The sequence below is a fragment of the Argentina silus genome, assembly GCF_951799395.1.
Source record: "Argentina silus genome assembly, chromosome: 7".
Lineage (NCBI taxonomy): Eukaryota > Metazoa > Chordata > Actinopteri > Argentiniformes > Argentinidae > Argentina > Argentina silus.
Window position 1 is genome coordinate 17,889,837 of NC_139661.1, and position 23,738 is coordinate 17,913,574.

At 44.5% G+C, this 23,738-nt stretch overlaps 1 protein-coding gene across 1 annotated transcript in view; it reads right to left on the reverse strand.

Moving 5' to 3' along the window:
- Window positions 1–93: 93 nt before the first annotated feature.
- Window positions 94–23,738, reverse strand: part of LOC310807485 (potassium channel subfamily T member 1-like) — a gene marked incomplete at both ends in the record, with an annotated part of 47,779 nt that continues 24,134 nt past the window's right edge. Inside the window, 26 exons of the mRNA XM_083673981.1 lie at window positions 94–211; window positions 547–631; window positions 3,536–3,833; window positions 4,538–4,666; window positions 4,994–5,077; window positions 5,409–5,510; window positions 5,941–6,052; window positions 6,548–6,682; window positions 6,990–7,061; window positions 7,917–8,089; window positions 8,358–8,463; window positions 10,658–10,871; window positions 12,817–13,049; window positions 13,369–13,518; window positions 14,497–14,605; window positions 15,179–15,287; window positions 15,670–15,733; window positions 17,067–17,203; window positions 17,883–18,047; window positions 18,698–18,878; window positions 19,209–19,303; window positions 20,103–20,186; window positions 22,153–22,227; window positions 23,008–23,067; window positions 23,418–23,466; window positions 23,626–23,697. Of these exons, the coding sequence (XP_083530107.1) occupies window positions 94–211; window positions 547–631; window positions 3,536–3,833; window positions 4,538–4,666; window positions 4,994–5,077; window positions 5,409–5,510; window positions 5,941–6,052; window positions 6,548–6,682; window positions 6,990–7,061; window positions 7,917–8,089; window positions 8,358–8,463; window positions 10,658–10,871; window positions 12,817–13,049; window positions 13,369–13,518; window positions 14,497–14,605; window positions 15,179–15,287; window positions 15,670–15,733; window positions 17,067–17,203; window positions 17,883–18,047; window positions 18,698–18,878; window positions 19,209–19,303; window positions 20,103–20,186; window positions 22,153–22,227; window positions 23,008–23,067; window positions 23,418–23,466; window positions 23,626–23,697 (3,211 nt within the window). The remainder of the gene's footprint in view (window positions 212–546; window positions 632–3,535; window positions 3,834–4,537; window positions 4,667–4,993; window positions 5,078–5,408; window positions 5,511–5,940; window positions 6,053–6,547; window positions 6,683–6,989; window positions 7,062–7,916; window positions 8,090–8,357; window positions 8,464–10,657; window positions 10,872–12,816; window positions 13,050–13,368; window positions 13,519–14,496; window positions 14,606–15,178; window positions 15,288–15,669; window positions 15,734–17,066; window positions 17,204–17,882; window positions 18,048–18,697; window positions 18,879–19,208; window positions 19,304–20,102; window positions 20,187–22,152; window positions 22,228–23,007; window positions 23,068–23,417; window positions 23,467–23,625; window positions 23,698–23,738) is intronic.

The window sequence follows — 23,738 nt, forward strand, 5'->3', positions numbered from 1 at the left end:
CCGGGGGAGGGGCAAGGGTGATGGGGGGGGGGGGTCTCCCCCGTTTGTCTCTGTATCGTGCCAGGAGAAGGGAGGTAAGGGGAGGAAGGGGTTTCAGAGGTGGGTTTCATCCCTCGTCTCTGTGCTAAAGTCCTGCCTCATCCTGCCACTGGACTGGGCCGCTATCGGGTCATCGGGCACGTGTGCCAGCGGGTCGGACCGGATGATGTACCTGAGGGGAGACAAGGTTGTGGTTTTGATTCCCGCTGGGACCATATATGCTGAAAAATGTATGCTCTCACTGCAATGCAAGTCGCTTTGGATAAAAGCGTCAGCTAAATAGCAAATAAAGACAAGAGAGGAAGACGAAAAACACTCGGATTTCATCATGTGAAGGATTTGAGGCGTTGAGCCACTATAAGCTATACATGTGTAGTATCTATGTTCTTACTCTAGTAACAAATAAATAATAAGTAATCGTTTGTAATAAGCATAGTAATAAGCATAGTAATGGTGTTAAACAGTTTGTCTAAACACAATCTGTTGAACTGTCTGACTGGTACTCACACTATGTCATTGAGCTCCAGCATGGTGTCCGGAGGGGGGTTAATGAGCACGTAGGACAGAGTGTTCTGGTGGTCGTTCATCTCATCTGGAACAAAGAGAGGGAAGACCGCCTTCACAGCTGCTCTAGAACCGTCCCCTCAGGTTCCTCAATTACACACTACATTAGTGAACAAATGATCCCCTTAACAACGGAAATATAAGACTCCCTCAGTCCCTATTCTGCAGTTGACTAGCATAACAATTCATATGCATTACATGTTAATGTAAGTCCGGTGTGCCCTGTTCCTGTAAGTGACACGCTCGTGTTCTTCTGGTCTCTTCAAATATAATCAATGGTGTGTAACTGAAAACCCCACGCTTTAGCTTCCCACACATGTCCTGTGCTTGTCTCCCTGGGTGTCGAGTGTTTGAGATGAAGTGCTTTGTTTTACCTGTTTGAGTCAGAGTCTGAGAAACTGTGTACCTCGGAGAGAATGGGGGATTTCAAGCTTGCGGGAGGGGCGGGGCGGGGCGGGGCGGGGGGGACGGGGACGGGGGACGGGGGTAAAGTGTATCTGCTTGTTCAAAACCCACCTGAGTGCGCCGCTTATATTGCCAGGCCGGGTGGAAGAGAGAGAAGGTCTAGCCGTTACTGACAGGGCATGGCTGGTACAGGGTAGGCCCATGCTGTGGCAAGCGCGGTATACATACATGCAGAGAGTGTCCGCATCGATTCCCATTCCCTCCTGCGCATTCCAAACCTGCCGGGTCACTCGCGGGCGGAACATCACGACGCCAGGTTGCCATGCCAACAACACTCAGCCTCCCAGAAGTCGAACACACCCACAGACACAAGGACATGCTCTGGAAGCCGGCACTCTCGACCAAACGAAATGCGGCTCAAACCAAACAAGAGTGAAGCAAAATACATTGGGAGTGTGGGACTGGAAGGGGGTCGTATGACGTCAATCTAGGATAATCTTGTAATGTCTTACAGAATGGTTATACGTGTATTTTTTGTCATAGAAAATAAATAAGTGTCCGGTGGATTTTGAAGGAAAGCTTGATAGCATGCTAACGATGCTAACGTTTCTCTGTTAACAGCCATTGTTATATTGTGCATAATTAACCTCCCGAACACATGCATAATGCTTTCTGCTCCACTCTGTCCCAGCAGTGCCCTGAACCCACAGCAACTGCCTTGTAGTAACATGGTACTCTGGCCATCTCTCACCACCTGAGTCACTTCAGTCAACAACACAATGCACGATAGACAGAGAGTGAGACTGCTGATCTGCCACTCTGCCAGAACACAGAATCATGCAGTATTGCTGTATGTATCTCCAGCTAACCTGACGGCCTGGTCTCCTCTGTAAACGGATTCTCTGTACTGCCCTGCAACTCTAAGCAAGTCAGCACTGTTAACTTCATAGACTACTAGAAGAATTCAATCACAAAGCATTGTCAGTATCTGTTTCTCAAAACAACAAGTATTCAAATACTGCAGTGTGAAAAGGGATGATTTTTTTTTTAATTCAACATAGGAATGTTAGATGTAGAAATGTTTTAGCTGTGAGCTGTGGAGCTGTACTTTTGTGATGAAATACAAATTACTTCAGACTACCCTGGTTCAACTCTATTGATGGGAGGGACCACTCCGTAAATGTGTTGTACTGTATGTGAGCACTATGAGGAATTACCTTGTAAATATCCTAGATTTACTCGATTCATGACATCGCTTGCGGTTAGATTAGCAACATCCTCTACAGCCATAGGGGAAAGATAGAACAGACAAAGAAAGAGAAAGAGAGAAGAAGAAATGATCAGGCAAGCAGCAAAAGTTTTCAAAGAGCAATAAAGGTGACCTAATATGCAAGAAAAGAACCATTTTCTTATAAAATCTACATCGTTGAAAGAAATACTGTATGTACTATAACTGTAAATACTGTACTGTATGTGATCGTATTGAAGGTATTGACCAAGAGAAACACTAGAATGCCTGTTTCATAATAAGAATTGCAGAGTCAGTTCGAAATTCATTGATAAATGAATAGATATGGAGAATATCTATTTCTGGTTGTCAAATGTCCCATTTAAATACAATCATCCAACTGCTATTCATATTTCTTAATAAGAAGATTAACAATAATTTTCCCAAGGCAGGGATTTCATAGATGAGTCATAAACAATTTGGGCATGGATTATAATGCCAGAAAATGATTTGTTTTTCTTTGCAAAAGAGGACGAAGTTGAGAAAGGAGAAAAAGAGTGAAAAGAAGTGAAAGAGTAGGATATGCAGGCAAAATGCAGTCTGAGATCAAATGCTTCTGGAAGACTTGCCCTCCTTTCATCCATAGTAACATGAGGGATTGTGCACATTCATAAGGTGTTATGCACATTCATAAGGTGCTATGCACATTCATAAGGTGTTATGCGCATTCATTGTCATATTCGTTTGCGTTATGTCACTTGGAAGATGAGTATGGAGTACAATTGAGGGTTCTTATCATGTCTTTGTCATGGGGATGCTCAAATGCTTATACGGTACAGTAGGTGTTGTGGGGTGTAATGGTATGTCTCTCCTCAGCTCCTCTCCTATTTAACAGGGCTCACACACACACACACACCGCCTTTCCTTGTTTAATGCAGACAGTGAGGTGAGGTGAGGTGAGGTGAATGGAGGGCAGAATTGCATTGTGAAAACAGTTAGAAGCTACTGTATGTACAGTAACGTTTATTTTATGTTTATATATTTAAATTACTATTATACAATATTACTAAAGATAGTATTTCCATCTGTTGAGATTAACAATAAGTAGGCTTATACGTAAGTGGAAAGTCATATACATATAGACATATATGTCATAGACATATATGTAATATACAGTATATCACAAACATTTTTATCGAAAATCGACTTCCTGATTTAAAAAAAAAAAGAAGCAATAAATGACACAACACCGTGCAATATCCTCAGAGCTACAGAGGTGTACTGACGCTTTCTGCTCACCATATCCCACTGTGGGCAGGCCCAGGTGCTTCATGCGGTTCTTGACCAGCTCAGAGAGCTCCTGCCTCTCGGAGCGGCGGTACAGGTTGAGCCGCTGCTGGGAGATGCGCTCGGCGCGGCTGGGTGGTTTGGTAGTCTTGCGGCTCAGGCGCCGTGCCCACTGGAGGCTCTTCTTCCTCAGCAGCGGATGCTCTGATTGGTCACTGGTGGTGGAGGTCCGGTGGACGGTCTTCTCCTTCCAGGACTCACGGCGGTCCTTCGGGTCATCGCCCTCATCAACGTTGATGGATACCTGAGACTACGGGCAGGCATGGTCAAGGGTTAATGCTAGGACGGGTCAACTGTGTGTATTTGCATTGAGTTGTAGACTTGTTTATAGGACCACCTGCTTGTAATGAATTATTAATGCGTTATCAGCCTTTATGGACTTATAAAGGCTAAAAGACTAAAAGGCTCAAGTGCACTATGGAGAAATAAAGCGGACGGCTATAACTGCATTCATAAATATAAAGAAGCGATTATGCCGGAAAAATAACAGCAGCGTGTTTTTTGTACTGCAAACTTTCAGCAGGTGATGACAGCAGTTGACTGAATATGAAACCAACATCGTTTGCGACAAGGATGTCTTCTTACCTGCAGGTTGTCCTTGAACTGAGGAGCAGAGGTGGACACACAGACAGACCAAACACATACAGAGACATAATGAAGTATGGAATGTAAACCAAGCAAACATAAACATTGAAACTTCAGCACTGTGAATAGTAAATATGTGTTATTTACTTGGTACAGAATAATTTCGTGTCAATGATAGCAGCAAAATAACCCAACGAGGCAAGCTTCATTGCAATGAACAGCAGGTGGTGAAGTCATCACACATATACTGTATGGACCACAGAGAGAAAGTAAAAAAGAAAGAAAGAAGGAAAGAAGGAAGGCAAGAAGGGAGGAAGAAAGGGAGGAAAGAAGTATTCTGAATCATTAGTCCAGCCTGTCCTACTGTACCTCTGTGGTAGAGAACATGTGCGACTCTGTGCGGTAGATCCCTATGGGAATCTCAGCACTGGAGGAACACAGCTTCTGGAACAGTCTGCCGTAGGTCCGGATCCACAGGTCCTCTTCTGTTACCTTCATCTGAAGGAGAGTGGTGAGGCAGTCACATTCAGAGCACACGCCACGGTCCCAGTCTGTCCGTCAGTCCGTCAGTCTGTCAATCAGTCCCACTCACTCACTCACTCACTCACTCAATTGCGTGTGTCGCTTGTGCGCACACACACATACACCCAAAACATCATCAGCCTCATCATAAGATCCTTACTCCCAGAGGAGGGATTTCATAGACGAGTCTTAAACAATTTGGGCAAGGATTATAATACCAGAAAATGATTAGTTTTTCTTTGCAAAAGAGGGTGAAGCTGAGAGAAGGGGAGAAGAGTAAACAAAGTGAAGGTCCATACTCACAGCACACAGGTAACCAGACCCTGGTGTAGTGTCCAGGCCCAGTAGGAGTCTGGCGATGGGAATCATGTAGTCCTTCACAAATGACTGTCAGAAGAAGACGAAGCAGACATTAAATACTGTATACAATCAACTTCAGGCCCAGGGTAACGTTGTACATTGAAGTGCGAGAGACTTCAATCCATCAACATCTCTCTTGCTTTTTAGCAGCTACTTTTCCAATAGCTCTCCCTTCCTCTTTTTGTCCTGTCATGACTTCCCTATAGATAACACACATCATAACTTCACAGTGGCTGCTGGGAAAGACGATGACATGATACATTGTGAACTAAGAGTAATCAAACATGAAGTGTACATGCTGCAGGCCGTGATGTGGAGAGAGTTAGTAGATCAAGCCCATGCCTGCGTTAGCACCCACCTGGTAGAGCAGCGTGTCAAGCATGCTGATGCTGAACACCCTGCCGGCAGCGAATGGCAGACGGAACATAAAGGCTAGGTTGGAACCCTTATCACGTTCTATCTGCATAGACAGAGAGAGAGAGAGAGAGAGAGAGAGAGAGAGAGAGAGAGAGAGAGAGAACAGACAGAGGGGAGAGAGGGGGGGGGGGACCGAAGGAGAGAGAGAGAAAGAGAGAGAGAGAGAGACAGACAGACAGACAGACAGACAGAGGGGAGAAGAGAGAGAGAGGGGGGGAAGAGGGACAGAAAGAGAGAAAGAGAGAGAGAAAGAGAGAGAAAGAGAGAGAGAGAGAGAGAGAGAGAAAGAGAGCGAGAGAGAGAGACATCAGCTCGCTTGTTATTGTAAATCAGCCCAAGGCTGCGTAATTTCATGTTTTATTCTGTATAACAAGTGCAGCTCTCAGCTCATATTCACACAGACAGACAATAATGGAAGTTGAAGCCAGAGAGCTAACAACTGAGGATAACATGTCTTTCCATGAACTTCTCACCTTCTCCAGTTTGGAGAGAGCCAGGGAGTAGCAGTCCTTCGCTCTGAACTGCATAAACCTCATGTTGGAGGGGTGGGTCAACTCTGTGATGATACTGAGGCTAGGGAACAGCCTGGCGCGCACACACACACACACACACACACACACACACACACACACACACACACACACACACACACACACACACACACACACACAGGAAAGGGAGAGAGGAAGGGAGGGTGAGAGAGAGAGGGAGGGAGGGAGAGATAAGTCAGACAGAGAAAGAGAAGTAGGAGAATAAGAGATTAAATGCTTTGGGCTTTTGGGGATAGGACCTGGATGGCAATGATGCAGAGCTTCAATAACAGGCTGTTGAATAAAACAAGTGATATTTACTACGGCTTCACCTGTTTCAACACTGCTCTCTTTTCACATGTCCACCTGGGACAATAAACTTGGATTGATCTGTAATGTTTGGCTGTACTGTATTGTATGTCTGTGTACTGCCAGGACTCCCTTGTGAAGAAAGATCCATGGACACCTCAGGCTCAATGAGACTTGAAAAGACTAAAACAATGAAAAGAATAAAACAAAAATCCTCCACAGTGTCTCCACAGGGCAGTACCTGAACATGGTCTGCACGTTGACGATGGTCTTAGCGTCCGCCATGTAGTCCTCCTCAGCGCTCATGGTGCTCTCCTTGTCCACCACTACCAAGTTATCAGCGTAGATGATGCCACACTGCAGTAGGTTGTCCAAGCTGCCACACACACACACGCACACACACACACACACACACACACACACACACACACACATGCACAGACACACAGACACACGTACGACACACACACACACACACACACATACACACCTCATGACTTTGACATTCAGCAACCTATAAAACAGTCATGTTTCTAATTGATGACACACATTAAGAGCACATTCCCTGGGACATTACCTGATATATGATGCTTTGTTGTTACCTGTCATAAGTGTTAATAGAGGTGAACTGAATGATGTGATTGGGACAGGCGGCGGGTAATGACTCAGAAATGAACACCTACTTATCTATGGTTCCGGCCATAAAGTAGACCATTGGGAAACAGCAGATGGCCTCCAGGAAGTGGTTGTCAGGCCTGCAGGAAACAGAGGACCCCCATCAATGCTAAGCAGCCCAGCGGCTAATGAACTCAGCAAAACATAATACGCCTTAGGTTATGAAGAACATACTTTCCTACGATTGGGGTTTCATATTTTGATGATTTGAGAGGGTAAGCATGCATTCTATTTTTTTGGATCGCTGCGCTGATAGGGTGACAAAGTTGCTTCTCATAATTCCACAGGATATATGCGAGGTGGCAAATTTCAGAGGTTGCCATGGCAACCCCTCAGGCGGTAGGTCGTCTCTGGGGTGGATAAATGGTGCCGGGCCCCAGACTGAGACTCTCTGCACTGCTCACTGTTTATCTGCTTAAACTTCCCCGGAGAGTCGGCTCTCAACTTAATCAAATCCACAATGAATTATTATAGCAAAATCATAGCGAAGACACACACACACACACACACACACACACACACACACACACACTCACACACACAGGGGTACACATTCACACACCTGCACTGCACCCCATTAATCCAACAAAGAGAGAGGCACCGCCAGCAATGAATAATGCAATAAACGTTTTTCATCCTGCAGCAAAGTTAACTCGTTGGTATGATTAACCATTCCCCACTGAGGCAACACTGACATTTCCTAAAGTAGGTGAATACGTCATTCATCTTCATTTTGCTAACTCGTCAAACTTCCAGGGAGAAGGATAGCACAGTGGTTGCCTTCCATGGTCCTTGAGTGCTGCAGGCATTTGTTCTAGCCCAGCTCTAATTAAAATAATCAAATGGTGTTTTAGTGCTTGACTACAACAAAAGCCTGCACACAATGCCACCTTCCTGGACCAGAGTTGGCATGCACCAATCCTGTGGTTGCTTACGGGTAGTCTAGGAGCAGTACAATGGGGTTGAGCTCCTTCCTGGGTCGGTAGTATGCCCGCAGAGGGACGATGAAGTTGTACAGGCCATTTCCTGCTGTCTCTGCAGACACGATGATCAGCTTGTTCTTGAAGCCGTAGGCCTTGGCATCCTCAAAGCTGTTATGTCTGCAACCCTGAAAGTGATGATCCAGTGTTTATGTTTTTAATGTGTGTCAATGACATTAAAGTTCTTCAATTCCTATTGTATTATTCATAAGCTTTAGTTTAGTAAGTACATTACAATCAATGGATTTATTTTTGCAGATATATGACAGATGGTGCAGGATACAAAAACATCTAATAGGATTGTGATGCTAAGTGCATTTGGAATTTGGAATGAAACCAGGTTCCTTTTGTACTAATAGACTTGATGGAATCCACCTCAGGCCCATCACCACTCACCTTGTCCAGACGAAGGCAACAGAACGAGGCTTTCTGTGGTAGAAGGTGGCAGAGTGTTGGAGAGCTGCCAATGTAGGGGGAGTTGGGTGGGTAGCCTTTCACAAAGCTGAGAGAGAGAGCGGGAGAGGGACCGAGAGAGAGCGAGAGAGAGGGACCGAAAGAGAGAGAGAGAGCGAGAGAGAGAGCGAGAGAGGGACCGAAAGAGAGAGAGACATATAAAAGACCAAAACATTGGCAAGCTATGAATGATTAGTCAATGTGAGCCAGTTATACATATTCAAATCCCAGCCATTTTTCAAAGCACAGATAGGATGAATGGTAGTCTCAGATCAAAGGCTACATACTGGAAGTACAGCCTTCTGTGGTGCCACTGCCACCATATATGCAGCTGCATGTCTATCAAACCACCACATGGGGGCACTGTGGGACCTCAAGTTGAATCCCCATTAAGAGGACTACATTAACACTTGTCATCCCAATGGATGTCTAGGGGCGCAATGTGTCACCTTATAATAAAATAACTAAGCCTTTGTGAAACCCATGTACCCCTCCTTTACCCCTGACTTTTCTTAAATGTCTGTTTTTAACATGTTAACATTTCAAAATCACAAAAACATCTGGAAACATAGCCAACATCTCCAAGTCAATGGCTTACCCATTTCAACCGTAATGGCTATCAGCAACATAAACAGACAGACAATAACAGCTGTTCGTATGATCAAAGACATTACATGTGAATAGAAGCCTGCGAAGAACCGACACCGACTCGTCATCACACCTGTATGTTGAAACGCAGGCGTATTACATTTGTTAACTGTGTGTGTATTTCTCCACCTGTGTGTGTATGTAGGCTACAGTAGCCTATGTGTGTCTAATGATAAGAGCACAAGATCCACGCGCAAGGAGACAGACAAATTCCCCCCGATTACAGACATTTGTAACACTTTTGTGCATAACTCGACTGCTTGTTATAACCCAGGAGATAACATCAATATTTGTTTTGAATGTGGCTGCATGGTGGAGCATGAAAGCCAACGGATTTGTTTGTGGACTTACTGACACATTTCATAAAGACGCATTGCCACTGAAAAAATAAGCAATTTTGTGGTTACTTTTTAACTTTAACAAATGACTGGTGTAAACCTTCTGGCATATATGTATAGTTATATTTCATTACATCATTATTGCTTCAGATTAGGTAGGTATTGTAATAATTCTTGACAACACAAAACCAGTGCATTATGTTTTGTATGGTATTGATCTAATTAAATGATTTACACTGTTAAAGTTAACAAATGGACGTCTCTGGACCATGCTTTGGTTGGTAATAAGGGCCCGGAGCCTCTAGTGTTAAAGCAATTTCTTTTCTCTCTCCCAGCAGTCCATCTGACATCACTCACAGCACTGAAACTAACCATGCGTCAGGAGGCAGAGGGCCATAATGGAGGCTGGAGGCTAAGAGGGATGAATTATGTCTGTGTCTTTGAGAGCTTGTAGTGGCCAACCCTGCACAGAGCAGCCTGAGAGGGGCAGTGTGGACTGAGACTGGGACTGGGGATTGTGACATTGCCAGGCGCACTGGCACTCAATGTGTCATACAGTAGGATGCCAGTGTGTGCGTGTGTGTGTGTGTGTGTGTGTGTGTGTGTGTGTGTGTGTGTGTGTGTGTGTGTGTGTTCGAGCTATGGGTTTATGTAACTGTGGTCTAAGGGCTAAATTCCTCTGCAGTATAAAAATTTTTAAAAAGGAGAAAGAGCAAGAGAGACAGAGAGAGAGAGAGAGAGAGAGAGAAAGAGAAAGCGAAAGTGAGATGGGGGGGGGGGGGGGGGGGGGGGGGGGGGCGAGGTATAGATATAAAGGACAACCCAGCACTGTAAAAAAAGGTAATCGTTCCAGCCTCTGTGTGTGATTTATGAGCTGTGAGGATCTATATGAAAACCACCGTCCGTGACCACACGTCTCTGGAGAGAGAGTGTTGACCTTTCTTTCATTACACACATTCATCACCACCTCAACACTTCCTTAACACATCAGGACACACAGATTACCTAACCTTTCACACTAGATCCATCTCCCCCCCTAACCCCCCCCCCCCCAATCCCCCCCCAACCCCACCCCAACCCCCCCATAACCTCTGACTCATAGGTCACATCTCAAATGACATCCCATTCCCATACAGTGCACAAAAGTAGACAACAAGGAGCCATTCAAGATTTGCCCCATAAAAGCAAAATCTGAACAAATCCACCCCAAGCCCCCCCCCACTCACTCTCCCTCTCCTCCCGTGATTGGACACTCACTCTGATCCCACCGAGCCCTCCTCGTCTGAATGGTTGGACTCATCCTCCTCCTGGTCGCTGAGGAGGTCGCAGGGCAGGATGGCGCTGGAGTCAGCTATTTCCATGACAGGGGCGATACTGGGTCGTCTGCTCCCAGACCCGTTCTCTGTAGGCAGGGAGAGCTTGCTGCTGTCCTCCTGGGGGTCCGGGTTCTGCAGGTCCATGGCTACTGTACCTGCAGTAGGTGTTAGAATGTTGGTTGGACGTTATGTTAAGGTTTTTGCTGGTCTGTGATAAGCACTATATTGCACTGATGATAAGCACTACGGTACACTGACAATGCTCTATATGGGCCAGAAAATAATGCGCCTTATAATGCTCTATGTAGATTGAATCGTTATAGTGCATTTAAAACTACTTATGGCACCTTAAATACTAGGCATAATGCTAGGTGCTTTTTTAGCTGAAATGTTAATTAAAGCATTGTATAAAAAGTCAGATTGTTCTCGAAAATGGTCCTCACTACAGAACACGTCATTTCAGTAGGCTTTACAGAGTAGGCCCAATATCCTCAACAGCATTCACTCCATGTATCTGATCTGCTCTAATAATTAACAATATCTGTAATTTTACTGCATCTGTGTGGTATTCCTCTCAATCTAATTAACAATCATATTCCAGATCTATTCTATGCTTTGCCCATAACAGTTCAAATTATTTTTAAAATACTGGTATCGGTACAGTTTACTGAATAAAATGCTCAGGTTCACACCATTGTACACATGGACAATTGCACATTGTAATAGCTCCCTTCCACAGCAGAGGTGACAAAGTGTAATCTATTTATAGAGGGCTATCAACTCAAGTGCTATGTCTGGTTGTAGTGGGTAGCAACAACACTTATGGGTTTAAAAGATAGGCAGATTATACTGAAAATAAAGCAACACAGAATGCAAACCACATGCAAACCACATAGACATTGTGCATATGTCAATATCAAATGCATGTATGACACATCATACATAGCAACAATGTTGACATGTCGGGAAAATATTTGCTGAACTGAAATAAAATAAAAATAAAATTTAGCAAAACTAAAAAGCATAAATAGCCAAGTAAAAAAATATCCTCCACCATTGACAGTTTTCCTTCATAATTGCACAATGCTACAGTATGCTAACAGCATGCACAAACTTACCATACGCAGTGGCCTGATCAACTTTCACAAGTCAAAGAAAAAAACACAATAAAACAAAGTCAGCCAAGAAAGGAAAGAAAGCGTGTTAAGGGACACATGCATGACAATGGCACAGGCACACCACACAGCCACCATAACCACCACTTCAATGTCGACATACTAGATACATACTAGATGTACCATTACGTTTCTGAGCCTACAGATGTTGAAGCCCACATACTGTACACAACAACTATCCCCTTTCCTTCACCATCCACTCACCCCTTGGCATTAGGCTCTCCCCTCCCCCTCACTCACCCCTTGGCACTGGGCTCCCCTCTCCTCCTCCCTCCTCCCTCACCCCTTGGCACTAGGCTCTCCCCTCCTCCTCACTCACCCCTTGGCACTGGGCTCCCCTCTCCTCCTCCCTCCTCCCTCACCCCTTGGCTCTAGGCTCTCCCCTCCTCCTCCCTCACCCCTTGGCTCTAGGCTGTCCCCTCCTCCTCCCTCACCCCTTGGCTCTAGGCTCTCCCCTCCTCCTCCCTCACCCCTTGGCACTGAGCTCCCCCCTCCTCTTCCCTCCTCCCTCACCCCTTGGCTCTAGGCTCTCCCCTCCTCCTCCCTCACCCCTTGGCTCTAGGCTCTCCCCTCCTCCTCCCTCACCCCTTGGCACTGAGCTCCCCCCTCCTCTTCCCTCATCCCTCCCCCCCTCCCCTTTACCTCTCACACCTACAGTAATCACCCCTACATGAGACTCACCCATCCCTCCATCCTCCCTTTCTCCTGCCTAAACTCTGCTCACCCATCCCTCTGGTCTCCTCACATCATTCACTCACCTCTGCAATAGCCTCTCCCCTCCTGTCTCCCTCTCCCTACCCTTACATAAGACCCCTCCCTCCCCATTAATATTCACACCTTTATAAAAACCCACCCAATCATCCCATCTCTCTCTCTCTCTCTCTCTCTCTCTCTCTCTCTCTCCCTCCCTCCGTCCCCCACTCACCCATGCTGGCGATGATGCTGTGAACAGGGAGCCTGGAGGGGGCGTCGTAGAGCCCAGAGATGGGCAGGCCCTTGTTCTTCTCCTCCTCTTTGAAGATGAAGGCTGAGTTCTCCTCTTTGGTGATGTTGATGTAGTAGCAGGTGTCTGGTGCGGCCATGATGTGACGGGGACCCGGGTTCAGCAGGATGCTCTTGTTGTCCTCCCGCTTCACCCCGATCAGACACACCCCGTACCTGAGGGAGATGATAGAGAGAGTAGGGTGTTACACACGCCGGCACGCCCGCCCGCCCGCCCGCCCGCCCGCACGCAACGTTAACTGTGTAACCTGGGTTACTGTGTAACCTGGGTGAAGTCTTTGGCCAATCAATGAAATGTACTCAAATCAAATTAACCTAAATCAATTAACAATTAAGCAGAAAGGGTAATGAAAACCAGGCTCTTGTGGACACAAGCTGCCCCCCACCCCTCCCCCCCACGTGTCTTAGATGACTTGGAAAAAAAACCCACATAATGACCAGTATCGACCAATGTGCAAAAATCAAACCAACTCACTTCTTGTGTGCATGGAAGCAGGCGTAGGTGAAACTCTTCCCGTCGTACTCCCCAAAGAACTTGCTGTCCATGAGGCGGATATGGTAGACCTCGTTCCCTGAGCAGCGCCCATACGTCCTCTGCCACTGTTCAGGAGACAGCTGGCCTTCCCTGCAGCAGCAGCACCACAGGAGAGAGCGGACGCTTTTATCACTGAGCCCATCTAGAGCTGAGTGAGGGCCTGAGAGTGACAGGGTGATGGACTACTAACCACCATTGAGACCGGAGGCTGCAGGGTTACGGTCAATACCATTTCAAGTCAGCCAATCCCTCTGTGAGGATTGAAAAGTTCAATTTATTTAGACGACTTCTCAATTTCAATTAAAACATTGGAATTGGTCCTAACCTTGCTAGGCGTGGTGGTTTGTTTTGACCAGTTTCCTCCACTGCCACTGAAGATCCGTGCCATGATTTGCAACTCTGCACTTTCCCCTTGATTGACAGCTCCATCTGGCCTGGACAAATAGCCATCGAACTTTAATGGGCTTTTACACTCCTGTCTCCTAAATTTCCCTCTCGATAATTACCTTGTAGAGACTAGAGTGTTCTCAGGTCATCCTGGCAGGGCCGTTATTCTCTCTCATGACCTTTAATCAATCTGATGACCTCAGAGAAACACAGCATGGATGAGTCTATCCAGGAACCTGTCACCTAAACAGGACATTCTCAGTCTGTCCAAGTTTCTATGAAGGAAATGACAATGTTCGCCCTGGGTTATGCTGTGGATATTACGGTGATGATAAGTTGTCATCACCTTGCACAGTGCGCAAAAAACAAAGCAGGATTTATGGCTGTTTTGGGGGAACGAGGCACATGTTATGGTAATGCAGTAGCTCTTTCAGCGAGATTTATGGTAATAGGCTGAATGTCTTTGTCCAATGCTGTGACTCAGGTTTAAAACAGTGGCAGAGGCAATGTATCGGGAACACGGTGTTTAACTGTGTTATACCTCAAAACCAACAAGGATCTCTGTGTATGCATTCAGTACTGATGTTTCATGGCAGAGTTTACATTGGGAGGGAAGATTAGAAATGTATTGAAATCATTCATCAATGTATCATGAGTGGAAGGTTAATGGTGTGTACTCACTGTCCGCGGGAGGTGTGCACGAGAAGGGTGACCAGAGTGGACGTGGCTGGACACACGCAGTTCAGAGCCAACATGGCGTACTTGAACTCCTCCTCACACACCACATGATCTAGCATACACACCACAAAACTGTATATTAGAATAACCAGGAGAGGTAAGCACTTACTGTATGTAGAGCGGTGGAGGTAGAAATCGGAGGACAGGCTTATTGTAATGCATGGAACGGAAAGTGGTGTTGATACCATTCCTGATTCCATTCCATGCATTACAATGAGCCCGTCCTCAGATTTCTGTCTCCACCAGCCTCCACTGATGGCTTGCCAAGAAAGAGGAAATGAGGGAGAGAAAGATGAATAGATAAATATTGATAAGAGTGTCTGGGTGTGTGTGTGTGTGTGTGTGTGTATGAGAGAGAGAGACAGAGAGAGAGAGACACAGAGAGAGAGACAGAGACAGACAGAAGAAATGAGGGAGAGAAAGATGAATAAATAAATATTGATAAGAGGGTGTTGGTGTGGGTGTGTGTGTGTATGAGAGAGTCAGAGAGAGAGAGACAGAGAGAGAGAGAGAGAGAGAGAGAGACAGAGACAGACACAGAGAGAGAGAGAGAGAGAGAGAGAGAGAGAGAGAGTGAGAGAGAGAGAGAGAGAGAGAGAGAGAGAGAGACAGAGTGCAAACTCACCAGCGAACTTCACATGGAATTTGTTCTCTGGTTTGAGGATCTGGACGTAAAGTGGACAGTTTGGAGCAAAGTCCTTCACGGCCCAGGCTCTCAGAATGGTCTGGTGGTCCTGCATGACAACACACATGTCTAAAGCTGTTCATTTCCATCTGATACTTATACCTCAGACACTGACACGAATAAAAAAACCCAACAAATAAAAAAACAAACATTGAAGCTAAAGACTATTACTATGAGCCTTGAAAATGGTCAGGGAGATACAGAGCATGCGGAAACTAAATATTTATTTACATAGAACTGTAAAAATATCTACAGTGTATCTCTCACCATATTGGCTTATTTGAAAAGTAAACAGAATGGAAACAGAATAACTGAGCTGCAGAGTTCTTCAGTATAGTCTTATGGAGAGAGAGAGAGAGCATTTCAGTGGAATTAACTGAGCTATGATTGCAATGGACTGAGCGTGAACTCATTTCTCATTGTGAACGTACAGCAGCGGTGCGGTCCACTTCGTTCCTACTGCTCAGGATAAAGCAGGCCTCTGCATCGTCCATCCTGAAGGAAACACACTGTATGCTTATCCCAGACAGAGAGACACATACATGTACTGTACCACACACAACATGGGAGAGAAGTATCTTGATGTTGTTGACGTGTTCTTGTGGTTTTCACTGTGCACTTTAAATCTCTTTTATAAAACATTTTGCACAGTATCTGTCGGATAATGGAGCATGCGATGCAGAACAAATATCTCCACAAGCAGACAATGAAGCGCAAGCTCATCATCTTTATTCTCTTCTACGAGAGCAAGCTTTATAAAAACCTATGGAAGCTCTGGACAGCTAATGTGAGGGGAGTTGTTCATGAGAAAAGCAATTTTCATAAAACGGGCATGTGTGTGGCATTTGCACTCTGCTGTATTATCTTTTCTCCTCAGAGTATTTCCATGTGTGAAAACCACTGTGCAGAGGGTGCACTGGGAAAATTTACGACACTGTTTCGGAAGAATGGCCCGTGGAATTGTTGCAGAGGACAGGGTCCATTTCACCCCATCCCAGGCTAGCCTCTTGGGGACACGTAATACGGCCACACTTACATCCATCACCATGCCACACAAACACCCTATGGCTCCAAAAAAGGAGGATCCCATTAAAATGCCGGTATATATCAGAATTGTGCTATGACAGGTCATCCTCGGATGCTGCCAAACATGCTGTGATGGGATTTAGTCCAGCTGTAATTTCTGTTGATGCTTATGCACTTGGTTCTTATAATCAGGATGAGTAGTCTGCTGTACAGTGAAATCCCATTACGCTGATACCCAGGGAGAGGACAGCCAAGTGGGTAAACACGATGTCCCTGGCTGACCTTTTCACTGACTATGTTGCTCTCTTATCTGCCAGCAAACACAGCACACAGACACTTGATTCATATCTATGTTAGAACTGAAATCATATCAGTTTGAATTTAACTGCTGTATAAAGACTTTAGGGCTTCAGAGGAGGTTTTTTCTTATCTGAGGTAACCACACCAGACCTGGCTGTGACTTCAGCTGTTGGTGTTACTGTATGAAGCTTTATGCTCCCTCTCCCTTCTGTGCCCAGTCTGCAAAGTTAGTACCCCTTCAGACATAACAACTGGACACTTCCCATGTCTCAAAGGATTGGATCAGTGAAAGCAATATGGTGGAAACTACACCCAACCTATGGATCAGATGGCTAGGGATGTAGGGGGAAGGATTGGTTGACTGTAGGTCTAGGAGGCTGGTGGAGGTAGACATCGAAGGACAGGCTCATTGTAATGCATGGAATGAAATGAGGAATGGTATCAAACACGTTGTGTTCTCCATATAGTGGGCCAAGCCAGAGCAGGCTGGCCAGTCACCCACTTGGCCCTCATGAGGTCCGTGTCCTTCAGTGCTGACCCCTGGAGGTAGATGACCCTCTGTGACCACAGGGGGATCTGCAGGATACGACGCACCTGGATGTCCATCTCCGTAGGGCACAGGATCACCACGTAGTAGTCCTGTAAGACGTGGATTAATTGATTGATTTTATTTTGGGAAGCACAGATTCGCAGAGACATTAATATATGCCATTTAGCTGACGGTTTTATCCAAAGCGACTTACATTGCAGTGAGTGCATACATTTCAGTATATATACAAACAATCAACTGTACTTTTTCCTGGCAGTGTAAAAGTAAATAAAACTTCCTGCACTTAATCAAAGCTTTAGGTACTTTAGCACTTTAACAGATTGCTGTATTCAAGGAAAGTCAGTGCTATGCACAAATCGATGGAAGACTGCCACCTAATCTTTAATTCATTAGAATTCAAGGGGGTCTGAGTCCCAAATAAAATTTGGGTTAGTCCCAAATAAAAATTTGGCCAAATAAAATTTGGGTTAGAGTCCCAATTACAGATTTGGGTTAGAGTCCCAAACACCCAGGGAACAGGTATTCTAAGGTAAAGAAAACTAAATTGCTGCTAATAATTGCACTCTGACCCTAAAATGCACTGTGCTCTTTCTTTTTGTATCTATTTTATGTGAATTGCCTCTGTCTATGAAATGTGCTATATAAATAAACTTGCCTTGCCTTGCCTTAAATGTTTGTATTGCATTTTGGTGTATTATTTTTTTGTCTCTATGAAATATGTGTAATAAACAAAAAAACCACTTCCTGAACCCAAGTCATACAACTTGCCTGTAGTCTGGGGTGGGCATAGAACTCATTGAGGAAGTCCATGAGCAGGTCTATCTTGAGGGAGCTGACACACAGCACCACGTGTTTCTCTGTCTGGGCACGGTGGCGGCTGTAGTTGCCTCCAGACTTCTGCCTCTCCATCCATAGGTAGGCCATCTCCTCAAACTGACCAATCACAACACACATTCACTGGGGGTTACAACAACCTTGGGTACGGTGCCCACTAAGGGCCAAACTGCTTTTGGAAGGTGGCATAATGAGGAGGAGTAAATATGCAGATTCAGCAGGTCAGCAGGGAAGGGGGGTTCATTAATATCGATTTTTTATTCATCTTCTAATTTATACTGTTGGGACTGAAGCCATAAGACAACAGTCTACAGACCACAGTAAACACACTCATCATGGGCTTTAATGAGGCTTGCTGCTTTGTGTAGTTCAAGTACAATGTACTCTTCGATAGGGGAGCCTATCATGCAGATTTGTGTCTCACACTGTCCCAGCACTGTGGGGTTGTGCTGTGTTCTTATAATGAGATCCCAAAACAGCACATCCGTGCATATGGGGTCAGCCTGGAATATGGGGAGGCAGCTTATTACCATAGGAAAAACCTATTTGATGTAGGCGGTTATTTCCCTCTTGTATAAACACTAGTATAGCAGCACCATTAAGGCTGACATGTCCCCTTCTATGCTGACGTTTCGTTTTGATTGAGAATACATTGTGTTGTGAGTCACTCAACTGTTAACTAAAAAGCATAAGACGAATTAAATTCTACCCAAAAAAAAAAAAAAACAGCATTGAGTGTGATCCAGTACCTGTAGAGGCAGGACCACTAGGGCCACACAGATGAGGATGACCACCAGCAGCTGTGAGGGCCAGATCTGGGGGGTGACGTCCCCGTAGCCCACGGTGGAGAAGGTGACGATGCAGAAGTAGAGAGAGTTGAACAGAGTCAGGTTCTTCCCTGCTCTCTCCAGATGCTGGATCCCACATGCCCTGCAGAGTTCACAAAACGACAGGATAATCAAACAATTTGTGTCCTCACTATGAGTGAAACTCAGGGAAACAAAGGGAACAATCCATTACAACTAGATTCAAATTAGAATTCTGCCTGTAAAAGAAAAAGATCAAAACCCATAATCCCTCAATCAATGCGGCACACGACTTCTTAACTGTGCTGTCATTTAGAATGACACCATCGATTGTTCTGCCGGTTCTGCCTGACTACTAGTGATAATTACCTCTGTGATAATGAGATCAGGGCAGGGAGGGGATGGGTTGATCCAGGGATTCAGAGACAAGAAGCCCTGATCAGGCAACACTTACCCAGTGAAGACCAGACACAGGAGGGTACAGATGAGGATCAGCACCTGATTGAACATGGCAGAGTGGGTCCTCTGGATGGCACGATGGAAGTCATTCTGGAGAGGATCAGAGAAAGATAAAGAGAGAGAGAGAGAAAGAGAGAGGGGGGGAAGAGAGAAAAAGAAAGTGAGATAGAGAGGGAGAGTGAGAGAGAGAAAGATAAAGAAAGGGAGAGAGGGAGAGGGGAGAGAGGGAGAAAGAAAGAGAGAGAGGGAGAGAGAGAGAGGGAGAGGGAGAGAGAGAGAAAAACAGAGAGAGTGATCAGTATATACAGTTTATATATATATATATATATATATATATATATATATATAGAGAGAGAGAGAGAGAGAGAGAAAGACATGTCTGTCTATAGCCACCCATCCATTTACGCTATCTATCTATCTATCTATCTATCTATTTGTCTAAGCTCCATCAAACATGTCCATATCATCCCTGCTGATCACTATGAAACAGCAACACAGTAAACATGACCTTCCCTCAGGTGAGGAGGAACCAAACGAGCCCACAGTTCTGGCATGGTCACACCTTGTTAATGTTTCTGCCTGACTGAGTGCCACCACCTCCCCACCCCTCCACCTTTCCAAGCTGGCCATGCTGTACTCAATGTTCTCCTTGGCCCCGCCCCCTACCATCTGCACAAAGAGAAACATGCTGACTCTCCCTCAAAACTGGCCTCATTGATGGTTTGCTCTGATTCACTGAGCGATGGTTCCTTAAATGGGAACTTTCTGGTCCTTGACCATGCAGAATTACCCTGCGACCTCCCTTCAGCATATTGCAGAGCTCTGCATTACTACGCAGCTATCCCACTCTACAGGGCCGTGTGTATTGGTAGTTAAAGCATGTACTTACAATCATATTCTCCAGGGCGCACTTGGCTAACCAGCAGTTGAGAAACACTGGGATGAAAATGTTTCTCAACGGAGGCCAGAAAATCTGAAAAGGAAATTGGATGAATATACGCTTGAGGGCAGAACACACAGCATGTCCCCCATCTTCTAGTTTTGATACATACAGTGATATACATACTGTGCTGCTTGAAAGTTTGTGAACCCTACAGGGATGGTCAATTTTAATGGTCATTATTAAAATTAACTTAGAAAAGTCTTTATCTAAACCCCAATTCGTAATAAAGACATTCCAAATAAAGGACACAAACAAAAAAACATGATATATTTTCATTGTTTATTTAACGAAAGGGGTTTATTTAACAAAAACAAGTGAACGTCTCGTATAGCCACTAATCAGTCTCTGACATATGTTTTAAGGGATTTTTGCCCACTCCTCCTTACAGAACTCAGCCAATTGAGTGAAGTTTGAGGGGTGTCTGGCATGAACTGCCCGCTTCAGGTCCTGCCACAGCATCTCGATTGGATTTAGGTCAGAACTTTGACTTAGCCAATCCAAAAAACAAATCTTTCTCCTGAGCCATTCTTTGGTAGATTTGCTTGAATGCTTTTGGTCGTTGTCTTGTTGGAAGACCCATTTTCAGCCCAGCTTTATCTTCTTGACTGATGGCTTGACGTTCTGTTCAAGAATCTCCTGGTATACCTCAGAATTCATGGTTCCCTTAATGATGTGGAGTTGTCCAGGTCCAGAGGAGGAAAAGCAGCCCCAAATCTTGACATTCCCACCACCATTTTTGACTGTTGGGATAAGGTTTTTTGGTGGTAGGCAGTGTTGGGTTTCGCTATAGTGGTTTTGATTATGACAAAAAAGGTAAATTTTGGACTCATCTGTCCAGAAACGGACTTCCAGAAACCTTCAGGCTTGTCCAGGTGGTCTCTGGCAAAGTTAAGATGGAAGTTTGGTTCTTTTTTGACAGCAGAGGCTTCTTCCTAGCAACCCTCCCATGAATGCCATTTCGATTCAGTGTTCTTCTTATTGTTGAAATATGCAGTTACCTGAGATGCAGCAAGGGAGATCTGCAAATCTCTAGATGTTCTGTTTGGGTTGGCTTTTATCTGATTTATTATTTTTCTTGTGGCTCTTGGGGATATTTTGGAAGGACGTCCACTTCTAAGCCGAATTGCTGTCATGTTAAATGCTCTCCATTTGTAAATTATTTGCCTCACAGTGGACTGATGGAGCTCAAATCTTGTTGAGATGATTTTATAGCCTTCCCCAGACTGATGTGCTCTCACTACCCTCTTCCTGATGTCCTCTGGGATCTCCTTTCCTCTCTGCATGGTGTGTTTTGTATTCACCTGTATGGGTAACACAAAACTGACCAGGTTTCTTATCTCTATTTATCAGAGTCCCACCCAAACTCTTTCCTAAAGATCTCTCCTTTGATTGGTTCATTTGGTACCCAATTATTTACCCACCTGATTCTACTTACCTACTTTAACTAATGCAACTTGGGGTTCACTTATTTTTGCACCTGCACTCATTTCTTTATAATTTAGTTTTTCGACTACAACGCATGATTTCCTCTAAACCAACATATGGAACTGGTAAATATAAACCTGTTATGTCAGATAAAAAAAAGACTGGTTCTGATTAAATAAAGATTTCATGGTAAAAACTAAAAAAAATTATAATTGCACGAGGGGTTCACATACTTTCAAGCAGCACTGTATAAAAACCTATAGCATGGGAAAAAAGTCATATGTGCTGTAATTGTCTTGTTTGCTTGTGGCACTTGTTCCGTTTTAACATTGCTATGGAGGTGACATTTAATTAGTACACTGTCAAAAGCCCTGTTGGGGGCTTAGAGCCTGCTGCTTGGTGAATGGAGATGTCAGAGGGGTTTTACATAATGTGAATGCACAATCAGATAGAGGCAGGTCAAAACCAATACACGCTCGCCTGCCTGAAATCAATTGATATGAAAGGATCTATACAAACAGAAGTAAATCATTATGGTATTGATTTAACATGAATCAAGTAGATTACTCACTGTGATTATAAAGGGCACTGTATTCATCATCTCCAGGATGAAGGAAATCTGGAAAATCTGCTCCCAAATGTTCCCCTGGAACCAAAAACAGGAACAATAAGTGTTTGTCCAAGGCGTTAGCTGATATTGGTACATAACAGTTTTTACTTTTACTTTTACTTACATTAATGATATATTCAATAAATATAATTGATTCTTGAAGAACTTGCTCCATGAGCTTAGTTCAACTGCCTTACCTCATCAGAACCCTTGTTCTTATAAGCTTGTTCTACGCCATTGTTCGTAAACAATGTTATTAAAACATGATTAAAACTATAATTTTAAGGTGGGTGGTCAGTCCTTGCATCCATAGCTCCGTCTATACATTTGAGAGTGTTTACATTTCCCCAAGTGCATCCCTCAGCTTTTTACCAAAAAAAGGGTAGAAAACAATCAACTGTACTTTTTCTTGGCAGTGTAAAAGTAAATAAAACTTCCTGCACTTAATCAAAGCTTTAGGTACTTCAGTACTTTAATGGATTGCTGTATTCAAGGAAAGTAAGTGCTATGCGCAAATCAATGGAAGACTGCCACCTAATCTTTAATTCATTAAAATTCAAGAGGTTTCTTTTTTCCTGTCTGTTAATGATGTGTTGCTTTGGCTATAGTATAATAATATATGCCATTTAGCTGACGCTTTTATCCAAAGTGACTTACATTGCAGTGAGTGCATACATTTCAATATATATGGTCCCAGCAGGAATCAAACCCACAACCTAAGTGTTGTTAGCCCAATGCTCTACCAACTGAGCCATAGAGGACCTCAGCTTGGTGCTGACCAAGCTGACTGAGCTGGGCAGAGAGAAGAGCCTGTACCTTGTAGCTTAGATAGGTGAGGAGCATCGCCTCCATGAAGCTGATTAAGGCCACTGTCACCTGGAGCAGGGGAGGGAAGGGGGAAGGAGATAGAGGGAAACCGATTACCACATTTACTGCAATCCTAACACAGCACCATCCAGGAAAGCCAGCACGGGAGAAAGCTGTGTTGTGTTTCCATCTCAGATTGTCCATTTCTGAGTGTTCTGATTCTGTTTTTCAATGCATACAGTACCAACCAATGGAGTTGTACTGTATGATGTCTGTAGCATCAACAGGGCAGACACTTGTATTGTTAATGCCAAATCCTTACTGTTACTGTAAAGTGATTATGCGGCAATTCAATTCAATGAAAGATGTGAGACTGTCTTGTTTTAAAAAACTGTGAGTTTGAGAGTCGATCATCTCACCTGTATCGCCCATACAGGAACCCGTCTGTTCACCCAGAAAATCAACTTCCTTTTACAAAACAAAATTAAAGTATGGATTATTACGCACAGTATGGTGACACACTATGTATCCCTGACTCCACACAATGGTGAGGGAAAAATCAAACACATCAACAATAATAACACATTCATTCAATGTTATGGTCAGCGTTATGCTCTGATAACTCACCAGTTGATATCTGCAGGGTCTGCTGTGCTACTCAGATTCTGGACGGCTGTACTATTACCTGCACAGTTAGTGCTGCCAAGGACATCAATAACAAAGAGAAAGGGGAAGTCATT